This window comes from Oryzias latipes, chromosome 8 (assembly GCF_053564925.1).
Source record: "Oryzias latipes strain Hd-rR chromosome 8, Olatipes_Hd-rR_3.1".
NCBI classification, from domain to species: Eukaryota; Metazoa; Chordata; class Actinopteri; order Beloniformes; family Adrianichthyidae; genus Oryzias; species Oryzias latipes.
The window spans coordinates 28,654,285-28,670,265 of NC_136244.1; the positions used below are offsets into that span (position 1 = coordinate 28,654,285).

At 44.7% G+C, this 15,981-nt stretch overlaps 1 protein-coding gene across 1 annotated transcript in view; it reads left to right on the forward strand.

Moving 5' to 3' along the window:
- scn4ab (sodium channel, voltage-gated, type IV, alpha, b) overlaps nucleotides 1-15,981 on the forward strand; it is a 48,000-nt gene that overhangs the window by 30,153 nt on the left and 1,866 nt on the right. The window contains exons 20-31 of the mRNA XM_078952066.1: nucleotides 6,572-6,726; nucleotides 7,803-7,976; nucleotides 8,052-8,174; nucleotides 8,249-8,533; nucleotides 8,650-8,703; nucleotides 8,832-8,969; nucleotides 9,063-9,167; nucleotides 10,578-10,848; nucleotides 10,994-11,615; nucleotides 11,680-11,824; nucleotides 11,903-11,980; nucleotides 15,587-15,851. Coding sequence (XP_078808192.1) covers nucleotides 6,572-6,726; nucleotides 7,803-7,976; nucleotides 8,052-8,174; nucleotides 8,249-8,533; nucleotides 8,650-8,703; nucleotides 8,832-8,969; nucleotides 9,063-9,167; nucleotides 10,578-10,848; nucleotides 10,994-11,615; nucleotides 11,680-11,824; nucleotides 11,903-11,980; nucleotides 15,587-15,851 — 2,415 coding nt within the window. The remainder of the gene's footprint in view (nucleotides 1-6,571; nucleotides 6,727-7,802; nucleotides 7,977-8,051; nucleotides 8,175-8,248; nucleotides 8,534-8,649; nucleotides 8,704-8,831; nucleotides 8,970-9,062; nucleotides 9,168-10,577; nucleotides 10,849-10,993; nucleotides 11,616-11,679; nucleotides 11,825-11,902; nucleotides 11,981-15,586; nucleotides 15,852-15,981) is intronic.

The following is a 15,981-nucleotide window of genomic DNA, read 5'->3' on the forward strand; positions in this document are numbered from 1 at the left end:
TACATAGCTGGATAGAAATTCAGGCATCAAGGGATTAAAAACAGCTAGCCACAAATCTGTCAACTTTTCCTTATGTCACTGGACATTTTTTCTTTTTGGAGACTCAGATTTGAAAGACGATTTGTTCTGTTATTTCTGTTCTCATCAAGCAGGGGCAGAGAGTGACCCCTAACCTGATCAAAGCAGTCTTGAGTTCTTAGTGTGGTAGTCAGCTCCCGCAACTTCAAAATCCACTGTCTAGAAATTATCCTTTGACACGTTTTGTCTCTGCTGCAGCTCCATCTCTATTTCATGGTGACGAATGTTTCATTCATGATGTTCAATCAGTGTTTAGGGAAGTGAAAGTTAAGATAAATGGCTATTTTCCCTCTTTGAAGTCACAGAACAGTTTGTATTTGCAGTTCTGAATTGTCCACAATTTAATCATGTTTCCACCAAAGAGGTCTGTGTAAAGGATTAGCAAATCAGGCAGTTCAAAGTCAAAGTCAAAGCTTTATTGTCAAATATGCTGCATCCATTAGACATACAGCACAAATGAGATTGCTTTTCTCTCAACCCACAGTGCAAGCAGCATATAAAATAATAAATAAATGACTTAAAAAAATAGATAAAAAGAAAGTCATAGTAAGAGGAATAACAGTAATCTAAACAGTGCAGAGAGCAATGAGATGGTTAAAGTGGCAGTTTAAAGTGACAACAGTGCTGAGAACAGTAAGTGGATGAGTCAGTGATGGCAGTCTTTGGTGAAGATGGTGTTCTGAAATGGTGTGAAGTTTTCAATGTGAGCTTGTAGGACGGAGTGGAGGGGCCAGAGGGGGGAGGGCAGGGAGGGATTTGAGTGTCCTTATTGCCTGATGGAGGAAACTGTCTTGTAGTCTGCTGGTTCTGGCCTGCAGACTTTGCAGCCTCCTCCCTGATGGCAGCAGGTAGAAGTGTCTCTGGGATGGGTGTGAGAGGTCCCCTGCAATCCTGATGGCTTTGCGGGTGAGGCGGGAGCGGTAAATGTCCGAGAGGCCAGTAAGAGGGACACCAACAATCTGCTCAGCTGTTTTCACAATGTGCTGCAGAGTCTTCCGGCAGGACGCGGTACAGGCACCGTACCACGGTGATGCAGCTGGTCAGGATGCTCTCGACCTGTAGAAGGTCTGCATGATGGGGGGAGGAGCTCTGGCCCTCTTCAGTTTGCGGAGGAAGTACAGGCGTTGTTGGGATTTCTTGGCCAGTGATGCAGTGTTGTGGTTGATGCAGTGTTGTGGTGTGAAATGTGTTCTAGTGTGAAATATTTCATTCATTCAATCATGCAAACTGTTAGTGCAAAGGTGAGCTAACACCTGTGCTCAGGTTAGTGTTTATGTTCTTCTAAAATGGATGGTGGAATGTGAAAAGAAGGAGGGAGAGTGCCCAGCCACCCCCACATCAAGACCCCCGCCGCAGCAGCAGCGGCAGCCGGAACCACTCAACGCCACACGGCAGCAGGACCGCCGCGAGGCCCCCAGAGCCAGAGAGCAGGGAGGCGCAGAGGGAAAGAGAGCGCCGCCCCAGCCCAGCCAGGAAAGCAGCCCCCCGCCGCGCCGGAAGAGCCCAACGCAGGGCCCCGCCGGAGAGGGACACCCACAGCCCCAGACGAGCACCCCACCACCACCCAGGAGTTCCGGGCATCCCCCCGCCCCGACCCCAGGTACGAGCCAGGACCCCCCAAGGGAGACCCGCTCCGCACTCCAGGCAGCCACCCACCCAGCCCACGGTTGGTCCAGGTAGGAGCAAGGCAGGGGCCCGCCGCCCCCGCCCAGCAGGGGGGAACCCCGGGGAAAAAAGGGCGGCCCACAAGGGGTGTTATAAATATGGCCCGACCAGGCTCGGCCATGTTGGAAGTTTGGCGGGGCCCAGCGCCCAAGGGCAAGGACCAGGACCCACCCCCAAGGGACACGAACACCCCCGGCTCAGGTGTAATATGAACCCCCCCACCGTGCGGAGAGAGCACCGCCGGGCCCAGGGAGCCGGCACCCAAGGGACACGGCCGCCAACGCCAAGGGGCCCGCACCCCCCACCAGGGAAGGGGTAGGGGACAGATGGACCCAGGTCCCACCTTCCTTGTAAAATGTGTGTGCGTGTATGGGTGTTTGAGAGGGTGTTTGTGTGCATGTGTGTGTGTTTATGTTTGAATGTATATATTGAAGGGGGAGGGGTGTGTGTACTAAGGGGGGTGCAGTTGAAATTGGCGAGTAGGGCACTAAGGGGACATCTCCTGATTACTCACAGTGATGTCCACTCACCCTCCACACCAAGGGGCCCTAAATGTCTAAGGTGCGGTTAAAATTGGCGGGTAGGGTGCCAGGAGGACATCTGCTGCTTGCTTGCAGTGATGTCCAAGCACCCCCCCTACCAAGGACCCTACATGTCTAAGGTGCAAATAAAACCGAAAGAGGGGGGGCCCACTCCATACGGCAACCATAGGAGGGGGGCCACTCCCAAGTAGCCCCCCACAGGGCGCATCGCAGGCTAGACCCCCCACCCCCTCACCCTAATATGAGGTTATATGAGGAAGGGGGTAAGTTGGGGACAGCTGGTAGACTGTCCCCCGGTGGTCAAACAGCTGTCCCCCAGCCCCCCCCCCCATCATAGGGGCCAGGTCCCCCCAGCCCCGGGGCTCCATCCCCGGAGGCGCCAACACCCCAGGCCCAGCACCACCCACCCCACACAGAGAGAGAGGAGCCAGAAAGCGCCGCCCTCCCGGAGCAAGTCCAGGCCCCCACCCCCAAGCGCCGGCCCTAACACAGTTCTGGTCAGGCCTCGACGGGACCGAGGCAGCCAACCGGCCGGGGCAACCGCCGATTGCTTCAGCGGAGACCCCGACCCGTCAACCCCCCCAAGGTCCCATACCAATAGTGGGCTCCACCTCCCCCCCAGAACGCCCCCCACAGGACAGGGCCGACAAGTCCCCCACCCCAGACCGCGCAGCCAAAGCAGATGACACCCAGAGCGACCGGGGGTCCCAAGAGGGTTGTCCCGATCCCAGCCCCAGGTGTAGATGGGCCGCCCCATCCAGCGCCGCTGGGCCCCCCCCCCCCGAGCAGGGCCCCCCGCCAACCCCCCCCAGCACAGGCAAAGGGACCACCCTCCCAAGCCAAGCCAGACCACCACTCCACCCCCCCCCCTACCAAGCACCCCCCCCCCCAAGCCCAGAGGACCACGCAGTGCCCCAGCCCGCCCCACCCAGGCACCGGACCCACCCCTGACCAACAGAGACCCCATCGCCGGGCACCGGAGGCCCCGACCCCCACCCCGAACCACGGCAGAAGGGCAAGGAGCAGCGACGACCATGCCCCCCCCACCCCCTAAGTCACGGAGTTAGCTATGGGAGACCAGAGAGACCGAATTCTTTCAAAGTTACTTGAACTTTGGGCTGACATTTTTTTCCAAGCTGATATGATCAAGCAGCAGATTTCTGTGTTGACTTATGTTTATATTTTTCTTGTTTTTCCAATTTATTAAAATAGTTTTTTTAGCAATACAAAGAGTTATGAAAATGATAGAGCCTAATTCTCCTTCTACATCGATGGCACTTATGTCACCAAGCACACAAAGTGACGGTGAAGCCGTCATTGAAACCTTAAGCCAGACTGATAGATCGGCACATACCTGCTGCCAGAGAGCCTGGACAGGCGTGCAGAACCATAGTGCGTGCATGTTACTGTCGGGTAGATTACTGTCACAGTGCTGACAAATGTCTGAGTTACTGAGACCCATCTTGAACATCCTCTGTCCAGTGTAGTAAATTCTGTGAAGAGTTTTGAAATGGATTAGCTGCAGATTTGGACTTTTTGTCAGTTTAAAGGTGTTTAGACAAAGTTCTGACCAGAAGCTTTCATCTGTGCTGATGCTCAAATCTGCATCCCATTTTGTTGTCGGAAGGGAAATATTATTATCTAAATTAAATAAAAGTTTGTATATTTTGGAGAGAGTTTTATTTCTTGAGAAATTAATCAGAGTGGTAACTACATCTGGTAGCTTTAAATCAATGTCTCTGTATTTAAACTTTTTAGTAATAATTGATTTAAATTGCTGATATTCCAAGAAGTTATTTATTCCATGTTTGTCTTTTAGTTCCTGGGGAGTTATGAATCTTTTATCAATAATTATGTGCTCTAGTTGTTTACGCCCCCTGCTGGCCAAGCTGGGAAGTGTATCATTTTTTGTCAATAAGGATGTCCAGGTTGCTCCAGATGGGTGTCATTTTGCACGGTTGAATTGATGATTTTGATATTTTGAGAAATTCCCACCAGGCTGTTAAAGTGGCGTTTATATTAATACTTTGGAAACAATCCTGTTTTTTAACTATTTGGCTAATAAATGGTAGATCTGACAGGTTGATCTTTCCACATAATGCCTGTTCCAAGTCTAACCATGAGTTGGTTTCTGGGATATTTTTTAACCATTTTAAGATGTATTGTAATCTATTTGCAAGAAAGTATTTGTGGAAGTTAGGTAATTCTAATCCTCCACAGCTTTTTGCAGATTTTAAGGTTTTTAGACTAATTCATGCAGGTTTATTGTTCCATAAAAAGCTTGATATGGATGAGTCTAATGTTTAGAACCATAAAGAGTAACTTCCAGTGACTTCTAGGTCAGCCACTGGTTCAGCCCAGTGTAATTTTATCTGACCCGCAAGATCATTTTATATGATTGTATTAATGGCCCAGCGAATTGTAGCGCTGATAACATTTTCACTACAGATCCCATAATGCAGCGCTTCAGTTGCCCTGGTAAACACTGGCCTTCACAATACCAAAGTGAAAAAGTTCATTCTGAAAACAGAGCCTTTAAAAACTGATTGGAGACAGAATAAATGTTTCTGAATTTACCGGTTAACCCGTTTGTCACATTTGTGGAGCGAATGTGGCTGTAATGAAAGAATATAATCTAAGATGGCGCCATGAGACACACTTCAAAAACGCGCTTAGCTGAGAAGCTGAAGACACTGAGTTTGCATGTTGCTTTGGTAACTTGGAAGTACAAAATATGAATTTTAATTTGCTTTGTAATCCGTTTGCCGTCAATTTGGAAACTGTAACTGTGCAGATTCAGGTGGTACTGTAGACAAACTATGACACTACTGGCAAAGTACAACACTGAAGACAAAGTACAACACTGAAGACAGAGTGCGACACTGAAGACAAAGTGCGACACTGAAGACAACGTACAACACTGAAGGCACAGTACGACACTGAAGGCAAAGTACGACACTGCAGACAAAGTACGACACTGCAGACAAAGTATGACACTGAAGGCAAAGTATGACACTGAAGACAAAGTACAACACTGAAGACAAAGTACGACACTGAAGGCACCTTACGACCCTGAAGACAAAGTACAACACTGAAGACAAAGTGCGTCACTGAAGACGAATTGCAACACTGAGGCAAAGTACAACACTGAAGGCAAAGTACAACACTGAAGACAAAGTACGACACTGAAGGCAAAGTACAACACTGCAGGCACAGTAGGACACTGAAGGGCTGCACAGTTTATTCTCTCCATCCCTACAGAAAGGACCCAGCTCCGTCTACATGCGGCTCCAGCATTGTTTGGCGGCTCGTTTCTGTTTTCATTGATGAAGACTAGCAAAACAGTAGACAGGTGTCGTTTCACTGATGATCACGTAATCACGTACAGTATATCCTGAAAATCTCCACAACACAGAACCTCACACCAACACAAACCAACTTTTGACAAAAAATGATGCCAGGCTTCCAGCTCTGTTAAAGGACACAAGAGCAAAAAAACAGAATTTGATTTACTGCTGAAGAGCAAAAATTTCATTCATGTTTCAAGGTTTGTTTTATTTTGTCTTCTCAGCATGTTCCTATTTTGAATTTATGTTGTTTTGACAGGATATATTTTTTTATGGAGAGAAAATATAAGCTATTTAAAGTTTAAGTTGAATTATTCTGGAATGGTAGTTTCTGTCTCTTTTCATTGATATTAATGTTTAAAAAAAGTTTTTAAAGTTCAGCTCTTGTGATTTCAACAAAAGTTTCACCTGTTCGTCTCGTGACCTCCAGCGTGTTTTGAATTTTGGCCCCCCGAGCGATCCAGTTGGAAATCCGTGGTGTAATGTATTCCTTCATGCAGGGCCTGATGCAGGACCATCTTCAGACTTAGGAGGATGCTGGACTTGCAGTTCTTCAAATTCTAGCAGCAGATTCTGCTATGTTGACTGCTCCATGTTTTTTTTCTTTCTCATATCATTGCCATGGCAATATTGCCATAAAAGGAAAATGGTCATTTGAGACATGAATGACACTTTGGGGGACATTGCTAGACTGCGGGTCTACTCAGCAAAATAATTCAATAAATTCTTGATCTTTGGCAGAGATTTCTGTTCCATGAGATAAACAGCATTAGGGTTCAAATGCCGTCAGTGGTGAGCTTAGGATCTGAGTCTCTTCCGGTGTCTGCTTTAGTCTTGTTATTGCACCTTGGATATCCCCCCTCCCCTCTCCCATTGCCTCTTCAAATGGATCCAACAACCTCATGTATTTGTGTCTGTGTGTTTTTTTTTTTATTTCAGAGTGTTACAGTCGATGTCCATGTCTGTATATAGATACATCCCATGGCAGAGGGAAAGTCTGGTATATTTTTAGAAGGACCTGCTTCTCCATCGTTGAGCACAACTACTTCGAGACGTTCATCATTTTTATGATCCTCATGAGCAGTGGAGCTCTGGTAAACTGGATCGGCATGCAGCAAAAGTCTTACACTCCCCACTTCAAATGTTGCTCTTCTATTCATACTGCATCATGATTGGCATAGAGAACTAACCTGTGCACCAACCTGTCTGCATTGCTAGCATAAAAATATACAAACCTCTCCCGTGGCTGACTCACCTATACATGTGAGATCTTCATATTTATTAACTTGTTAGCATAAAAAGGTGTTCTTTGTTTTCTGTTCGAAATTGTCCAGTTGCCTTTTACAGGTACATCTAAAAATGTCTAAAAGTTTAATATTTTCAGTCAGTTCAAAAAGTGAAACTGACATTTCATTCAGAATCTATAGGCATGTATGGCCACATTTTGAAAGAATAATTCTTGTTTATTTTATTGATTATGGCTTACAGTTATTAAAACCTGCTATTTGTTTTCAGCAAATTCTTAAAGAAGACAATTGACTTGACATACATAGAAATTCTCTTCACCAAGAGGAAGGTGGAAGAATCCAGAACTGGTGTAAATGGTAGTCAGTGTTGTCCAAAGGCGGAAGATAATCCAGGGGTTTTGGTCAGGTTAGAAGGCAAAAGAGTCAACTCAGGTAAATACATGGCCAGAGTACGTCTTTTTACATAACTGGGAGCAATGCCACTAGATTTTGGCTAACGCACTGGCGGGTAAGGCCTGGCAAAACCAGTTTTAATTCAGCCAGGGTGAGTTCAGAAGGGTTGAAGGGATGTCAGCAGTAAACTTGCACATCTGTGGGGACAAAACAGAAACCAGCAGAAAGACCTGTACACTAATCAGCAACAGGAGTAACCACAGTCTTGATAAGTTTGCCAAGCAAGATCCATCGATGAATTTGGTGGAGTATCTCAAGGACACTTTTTAATATAAGGCAAAAAGGGCAGGTGCCCAAGCACCTCTAGCTAGGGCCCTATGTGTGGATGTGCCTGCTTCCTGCAGCTCCCAGCACTAACAAATCAGTAAAGATGGAAAACCTTCAAAGGCTGATAGAGGCCAACATCCTTTCTTTGAGGATGTCTGAGAAAACAGCAGTACACGTGATAAGAGGTGTTCATCTGTCAACAGGCATTTGAGGACATTTACATGGAGCAGCGTCGGGTCATCAAAACAATTCTGGAGTATGCAGACCAAGTGTTCACCTATGTGTTTGTGGTGGAGATGCTTCTCAAGTGGGTTGCCTATGGATTTACGACATACTTCACCAATGCCTGGTGCTGGCTAGACTTCCTCATTGTTGATGTAAGCAGTGATAGCACCAGTGGTCTGTGGGTAAACTGTACACAGATCCTGACCTGCCATGGTGATGTCCTTCAGGTGTCCCTGGTATCATTAACAGCAAACATCCTGGGATACTCTGAGCTAGGAGCCATCAAGTCTCTGAGAACTCTGAGAGCTTTGAGGCCCCTGAGGGCTCTGTCTCGATTCGAAGGCATGAAAGTAAGGAAAAAAAGTTCAATGTGGAAAGATTTTGTGAGTGTTCTCCTGTCTGCTGCTCACCTGTTGGTCTGCAGGTCGTGGTGAATGCGCTGGTTGGAGCCATACCATCCATCTTCAATGTTTTGCTGGTGTGTCTGATCTTCTGGCTCATCTTCAGCATCATGGGTGTAAACCTGTTTGCAGGAAAGTTTTACTACTGCTTCAACGAAACCTCTCAGGAGATTTTTCAACCTGGAGCCATCAACAACAAGACTGAGTGTTTGGCTCTGATACATGAAAACCTGACAGATGTCCGATGGAAGAACGTAAAAATCAACTACGATAATGTGGGAATGGGCTACCTTTCACTGCTGCAAGTGGTCAGTCTTAGGCTTGTGGAGAAGCTGAACCACTCAATCAGAACTTGTCCTGCTGACTCTTCTTCTATTCATCTGAGACATTTTGAATTTGTATTGACAGCTATTGTTTTTTTCAGGCCACATTTAAAGGTTGGATGGACATTATGTATGCAGCAGTGGACTCCAGAGAGGTCAGTGCTGCTCACACTTGAACTGATATGGATGAGTAGACTGAATCTAACACTAGCACTGTTGTGTGCTGTCATGCTGGCTAGTGTTTGGTTTAATTTAGTCTTCATGGTTAAACGTCTGATTCTAGGTGGAGTCTCAGCCAATGTATGAGGAAAACCTGTATATGTACATATACTTTGTGTGCTTTATCATCTTTGGCTCATTCTTCACACTCAACCTCTTCATCGGAGTGATAATTGACAACTTCAACCAACAAAAATCAAAGATAGGTTTCATCTCTGTGCTTTTGAATGCACTCTTTAGCACTTTTACATGTGTTTATAAATGGCAATAGTAAACTGTGTATGTCTCTGTTTACCTTGGAGGAACCGATATCTTCATGACAGAAGAACAGAAGAAATATTACAATGCCATGAAAAAAATGGGCTCCAAGAAGCCTCAGAAACCAGTACCCCGTCCTGAGGTCAGTGTGGACCTGTGGTCAGACCTCGTTCTTAAGATTTGCAGTTTTTGTGCCTGGAGCACTTTGTGTTGATTGACCAATTAAACTAGTTTGATTACACCAGTACTCTGTGGCTCAGGCGGTAGAGCAGGTTGTCTAATGACGGAAGGGTTGGCGGTTTGATCCCCGAGCCAGCTGTTGTTGTGTCCTTGGGCAAGACACCTCACTCTCCCCGCCTCCACTGGTTTATGAATGTCCCGGTCAGGGGGCCGTAGGCGCAAACTGGCAGCCACGCCTCTGTCAGTCTGCCCCAGGGCAGCTGTGTCTGTATCAATTGTAACCATCACCAAGTGTGAATGAGAAGTGAATGAATAATTTGTGACAAATTGTAGGAACTTTGAGCACCAAAACGAAGTGCAGAAAAATCTAATCTAAATTATATTGTACGTTAGGAAAACCAGTAGAAAGCCAAATCTTTGGGACTTGGATCTGTTTGACCTCATTGATACCAAAGCGGATCCTCACTCTTGTGTAGACTAACTTGTTCCCACCGCTGTCCTTAGGTTGTTTCATCTTCAATTCAGATTACACCAATAATTCAGTATTCAGTAATACTGTGTGCTGCTTGTTCCAATGGGTTAACAAAAGTACAACATTTAAAATGTGCAACCATGTGGAATTATGAGAAAATCCAAATGTTTAATGAGAGAGAAGATTTTACTTTCCTGATCAGTTTTAACTTTTTAACATAATAATAATAATGGATTAGATTTATCTGTGCTTTTCCAGACACTCAAAGCGCTTACATTGTGTCCATTATTCATTCACTCCTCATTCATACTTGGTGATGGTAACTACAGTTGTAGCCACAGCTGCCCTGGGGCAGACTGACAGAGGCGTGGCTGCCAGTTCGCGCCTACGGCCCCTCTGACCTTCACCGGGACATTCATGCACATTCACACACCAGTGGAGCCACACTGGAGGCAAGGAGGGGGAAGTGTCTTGCCCAAGGACACAACAACAGTTGGCTGGGGGGAGCGGGGATCGAACCGCCGACCATTCGATCATTGGACAACCTGCTCAAGACACCTTTTGTTTTCCATCATTTTTTTTTTGGCGGTAATTTTATCATCTTATTCTTTAAATTAGGAGCTAATATTGGTATATCAATGGAAACTATCAGTCAAAGTCAACACTTTTGTTTTGTTTTTCAAACTTAATTGATTTTCCTGGACTGTACATCAGATCAGACATGTTCCTTCTGCAATTCTCTGTAACACTAAGGGTCTATTGACGGGGCAAAGGTGCAAATACCAACAGCCAGCGCAGAACTGAAGTATGATCGTATTTAGTGTAGCTTAAACTGAAGAGCTTAGTGAAAAATGAGTTACAGTTTCATTCATGTTTCATCTGGTTTTTCTATGGATCCAGAATCATTTTCAGGGTTTGGTCTTTGACTTGGTGACCAAACAATTCTTTGACATTTTCATCATGGTGCTGATCTGCCTCAACATGGTGACCATGATGGTGGAAACAGACGACCAGACCCTTGAGAAGGAAATTATTCTTTACTGGGTCAACCTGGTCTTCATTGTCATCTTCACAACAGAGTGCAGTTTGAAAATCATCGCCCTTCGACAGCACTACTTTGCTGTTGGCTGGAACATTTTTGACTTTGTGGTGGTCATCCTGTCTATTGTGGGTAAGAAGCTTTTCAAATTGAAATTTGTCCTGAAATCTGACGAATGTTTCTGTTCTCTAAAGACAGACACGTATCCTGAACCCTGGAGAAGACCGGGTAAAGCTCAGTTTTCTTCTCCTTCATCTCTTCTTTTTTCTTCCCACAGGCCTTCTGCTGGCTGATATCATAGAAAAGTACTTTGTCTCTCCCACACTGTTCCGTGTGATCCGATTGGCTCGCATCGGCAGGATCTTACGCCTCATTCGTGGAGCCAAGGGGATTCGGACTCTGCTCTTTGCCCTGATGATGTCACTGCCTGCCCTCTTCAACATTGGGCTTCTCCTCTTCCTCGTCATGTTCATCTTTTCCATCTTTGGCATGTCTAACTTTGCCTATGTGAAAAAAGAAGTCATGATTGATGACATATTTAACTTTGAAACTTTTGGGAACAGCATGATCTGCCTCTTCATGATAACGACGTCAGCTGGATGGGATGGTCTGCTGAGTCCTATTATGAACACACCACCAGACTGTGACCCAAATTTTGAAAACCCCGGCTCACTGGTGAGGGGTAACTGTGGCAGCCCCGCAGTAGGCATTGTGTTCTTCACCTCCTACATCATCATGTCTTTCCTGGTGGTTGTGAACATGTACATCGCCATCATCTTAGAGAACTTTAATGTGGCCACTGAAGAGAGCAGTGAGCCACTAAGTGAGGATGATTTTGAGATGTTTTATGAAACCTGGGAGAAGTTTGACCGTGATGCCTCACAGTTCATACATTACAAGTAAGTCTCACCTGTTCTTTTACTTCCTGTCCCACAAGACTTGAATCAGACGTTTTTTTCACAGTGAGCTGTCAGCATTCTGCGACGTTCTGCAGGATCCTCTGAGGATTCCCAAACCTAACAATATCAAGCTTGTCACCATGGACTTGCCTCTAGTTCCAGGAGATAAAATTCACTGTTTAGATATACTGGTGGCTCTAATCAAAGAGGTAAAACAACTACACCCCCCACCCCACCCCGTCCTTGATTTTGTTTTGTGAAGAATACATTTTTCCTCTGCTATCTAGGTTTTGGGTGACTCTGGAGCAATCGAGACTCTAAAGGCAAGCTTGGAGGAGAAGTTCATGGCCAACAATCCCTCAAAGGTTTCATTTTTATATCTGTTTTCATGACAAAATGAAAAATAAGTATACAAGTCATTTAAATGAAAAGCTATCTTGATAAATAATTAAAACATAACTTATACTAAACAGGGCGGCAGTGGCTTATGTGGTTGAGCAGGTCGACCAATGATCGAAGGGTCGGCAGTTTGATTCCTGCTTCCCCCAGCCAACTGTCGTTGTGTCCTTGGGCAAGACACTTCACCCTCCCTGCCTTCAGTGTGGCTCCACTGGTGTGTGAATGTGTATGAATGTCACGGTGATGGTCAGAGGGGCTGTGAGCGCGAACTGGCAGCCACGCCTCTGTCAGTCTGCCCCAGGGCAGCTGTGGTACAACAGTAGCTTACCATCACCATGTATGAATGAGGAGTGAATGAATAATGGACACAAAGTAAGCGCTTTGAGTGTCTGGATAAGAAATTGAATTATTAGTATTCAGACAAAGCAAATGACAGTACATGATAGTAGCCTCCGTTCCAATTTAGCAGTTTTTCAATTAAAGTGTATCTCAGTGCATAGTAAACTGGAATAGGACCAAATAGGCACAGGCAAAAGGATGAAAAAAACCACCATAAAATGCTCATTAATCAATGTGATTACATTGGACAAGATGGATAAACATATCACCATACATAAGTTCCTTTTGAACATGAACATTGTAAGGAACGAGCAGAAATTTGGCAGAGATAGCAAATGCTAACCGGGTCCATATTATGCAATGAGAGTGGCAAAGGTTATCATTTGCCACTCTCATTGCATAATCTAACCAAATAACAAGAGAAAGCATGGACTCATCGATTTCGTCTATTTCATCATGAAATCAAAAGGATCATGAATGCATAGAATTCAACTGGAAAATACTAAACTGAACTAACTACACAGACCAACCAAACTGGACATCTGGACGTCTCGGTTGTATAATAAACATGAAATCAGTTATAAAATACAAAAGCTGATTGCTAAACCAAGCTAAACTAAACTGGACATCCCTGCCATTAGAACCTCCTTATCTGTAAGAAAAAACTCCTAAAAAACGGATTCCCGGAAAAACAAACAAACAAGAAACCTCATGGGTGCCCACATGAAGTAGGGATCCTCCCCCAGGATGAACAGGCGATGTACCAGGACTCTTAGAGAGAGTTAACTTATCAAACCCTACAACTACATATTTGAATAGTCCAGCAGACAAGCTTCATCCAGATGAGTGGGGGGATGGCTGGGGGAGAGAGACGAGCCAAAGGCAGGATCCACAGCCAGGTGTAGGAGCAGTGGTAGAGGTGAGCCAGAGACGAGGTACACGGTCAGGTACAGGAGCACAGATGAGCCAACTGGAATCTGGAGGCACTCCTACTCACCCGGAGGGGAGTGGGAAAAGAGGGACAGTACAGTATATTCATCATTAAGTTCTCCATGCCTCTGCACCAAACAGAGGCATGGAGAACTAATTGATGAATAATTATCAAAAATAGAGGAGAAAAGAAGTAGATGAGAATAGAGTACAGAACCCCAGTGCACCATAGTTTCCCCAGCTTCAAACCTCTAGCAGCCTACTAACAACTAATTGTTATTAAATTTAATTCAAACATGTTAACAGTACGTTAAATTTCTCTGATTAAAATCCCACCAGGCTATTAACACGGTTCTGATACTTTTAAACCAAGTGTACCGCTTGATGGAGCTGCTAATAAAAGGAAGATCTGATAGTTCAATCTCTTCACATAGTGACTGTTCTACATCTATCCATGAGTGATCTGCTGGAATATTATTATGCCATTTATAATATATTGTAATATTTGGAAGTAATTGTAAAAGTTAGGAAATTCTAACCCACCAAGAGATTTACCCTTTTTGAAAATGTTTTTAAGATGAATGTTGGTGGTTTATTTTTCCATAAAAACTTGGACATGGATGTATCCAATGATTTAAACCAAGTTGCCGGTGGTTGTATAGGTTGAAAGGCAGTGCAGTCTGAATTGCTTTGAGTAAGCAGTATTAGTAAGTACCATAGCAGAGGGACATGGATATACTGCTCTGCTGTTTTGACCCTGCCACTGAGCATACACTTTCGTAGGTTGAGTTGCGAACAGCCCGTTTATTCATCTGGCTTCCGTGTCTCTTGCGTACCTGTTTAGGGTACCTGCTCAAGGCCAGGAGCCTTTGTTTGGCAGTCACCAGTAGGTAATTGGCTGTATCTCTTAGGTACTTGCTTTTGTCTTGCACCTCTTTGGGCCTCTGTAGGCTGACTCACATCCCTCCAAGCTGCCTTGATTTTAGCCTCCAACCGTTGCTTTGGTGGGTATTGTTTTTCTGCCATGGTTGCTCTTTAGGCTCACTGAAAACCAGTTTGTTGGTTTCAGTGATTGCTGTGGGAAAAGCCCTCAATGGTTCATTGACAGTTTCCAGGAGACTTTCAGGTGGTAGAGCTTCCCAACGACTGTATCAGAATTTCATTTTAAAAATTAAAAGCAGAATAATAGGTTTTCTGTTTCTGTTTGTTAAGTGCTAAACAGGAGAAAGAGTAAATAGACTTACTCAAAGAGAGCAGAGGGATCCACCGCTACGCAAATTTACTCATACCAACTTGATTGACTACATAGAATCATTGCACATTTTTCTCAAACAGCATTTATGTTTTCAAAATAAAGTTTGCTCAGACTGTAAACTGCGAATCTGCTCTAACCTGATTTTAAATACCTTTTTCAAGAAGTAAAATCACCATCAAGCTGAAATTGTCACGACTTGCTAGACTAGACAGACCCAGCCGCTGGAACCTGGAAGGCAGACACAGGTAAGTTAAGAGGCAAGTAATGGAGTTTATTATCTCCAGTGTGGTTTAGGAGTTGTGGTAGAACTTGATGTTGGAGGATGGCTTGCGGCGAGGCTGGAGGTTCTGCTGTGGCTCGTGATGTGACTGGAGGTTCGGCGAAGCTTCATGGCGTGGTAGGTAGATTCCGTGAGGAAATAATGCTCGGGAAGTCTGGAGACTCAGGCGTCCGCTCGTGGTTTGGTAATCCATCTGGGGCAACAAACTGGCGATGAATACTGGTTCTGGATTTCCTAATAAAGGTCTGGAGGCATGATGAGTTGAGTGGATACAGCTGAGTTGAATCAGGAACCAAGCAGAGAGGGGAGGGTGAGGAGAGCTGCCAGAGGCACCATGACAGAAATAAAAATAGGGAAATACTCATTTCTAATTTCCTTTAAAATTAATTACTTATTTACCTTATTGATTACTTCTCAAATGTCCTTAGTTGTTGAGATGATCCTTTTTCGTTACAGCTTAAATTACTGTTAAAGTCTGGAAACTCATTACAAAAGTTATGGTTAGTTAATGCTGGTCAAATGAGGTCAAGAAGAAAACAGTTCTGGGGTTTTGTTTGGCTTAAAGCAGAAATACGATCCTTGTTTTTCTTGTTTTATTTTTAAATATTTTCTTTTTTAATGAGGTCATGTATGATTTTTTTGATGTATTATTAAAGGTATAAATGTATGAATACAGAAGAGACAAACAATGAGTGAATAAATAATTACATTTATATAATGGATAAACTAATGAACATATAAACTGATGTAAATTTGTATTACTTGCAGGTGTCCTACGAACCAATCAGCAGCACTTTGCGAAGAAAACAAGAGGAGGTGGCAGCAGTAACAATCCAAAGAGCTTATAGGAGACATCTCCAAAAGCGATCCGTCAAACTAGCATCCTGGAAGATCAAAGACAAAACTCAAAATGAGCTGTCACCTCAGGAGGAAGATGGACTTCTTTCCAAAGAAACTAGTCAGTATCTTGGAGGCCCTGAGATGGTTTCTGGCAATTTAGATCAAGATGGACGCATGCAGGTGAAACTTCAAAGTGAGTTTCTCCTCCATGCAGCTCCCCCGTACAACCTCCTTCAAGAGAGTCTGAAGGAATCGGCTGTTTAAGGCTGGTTAAGCCCACCCTGATTTGGAGCAACCTTTTTGTTAATTCACAGGGACAAGAA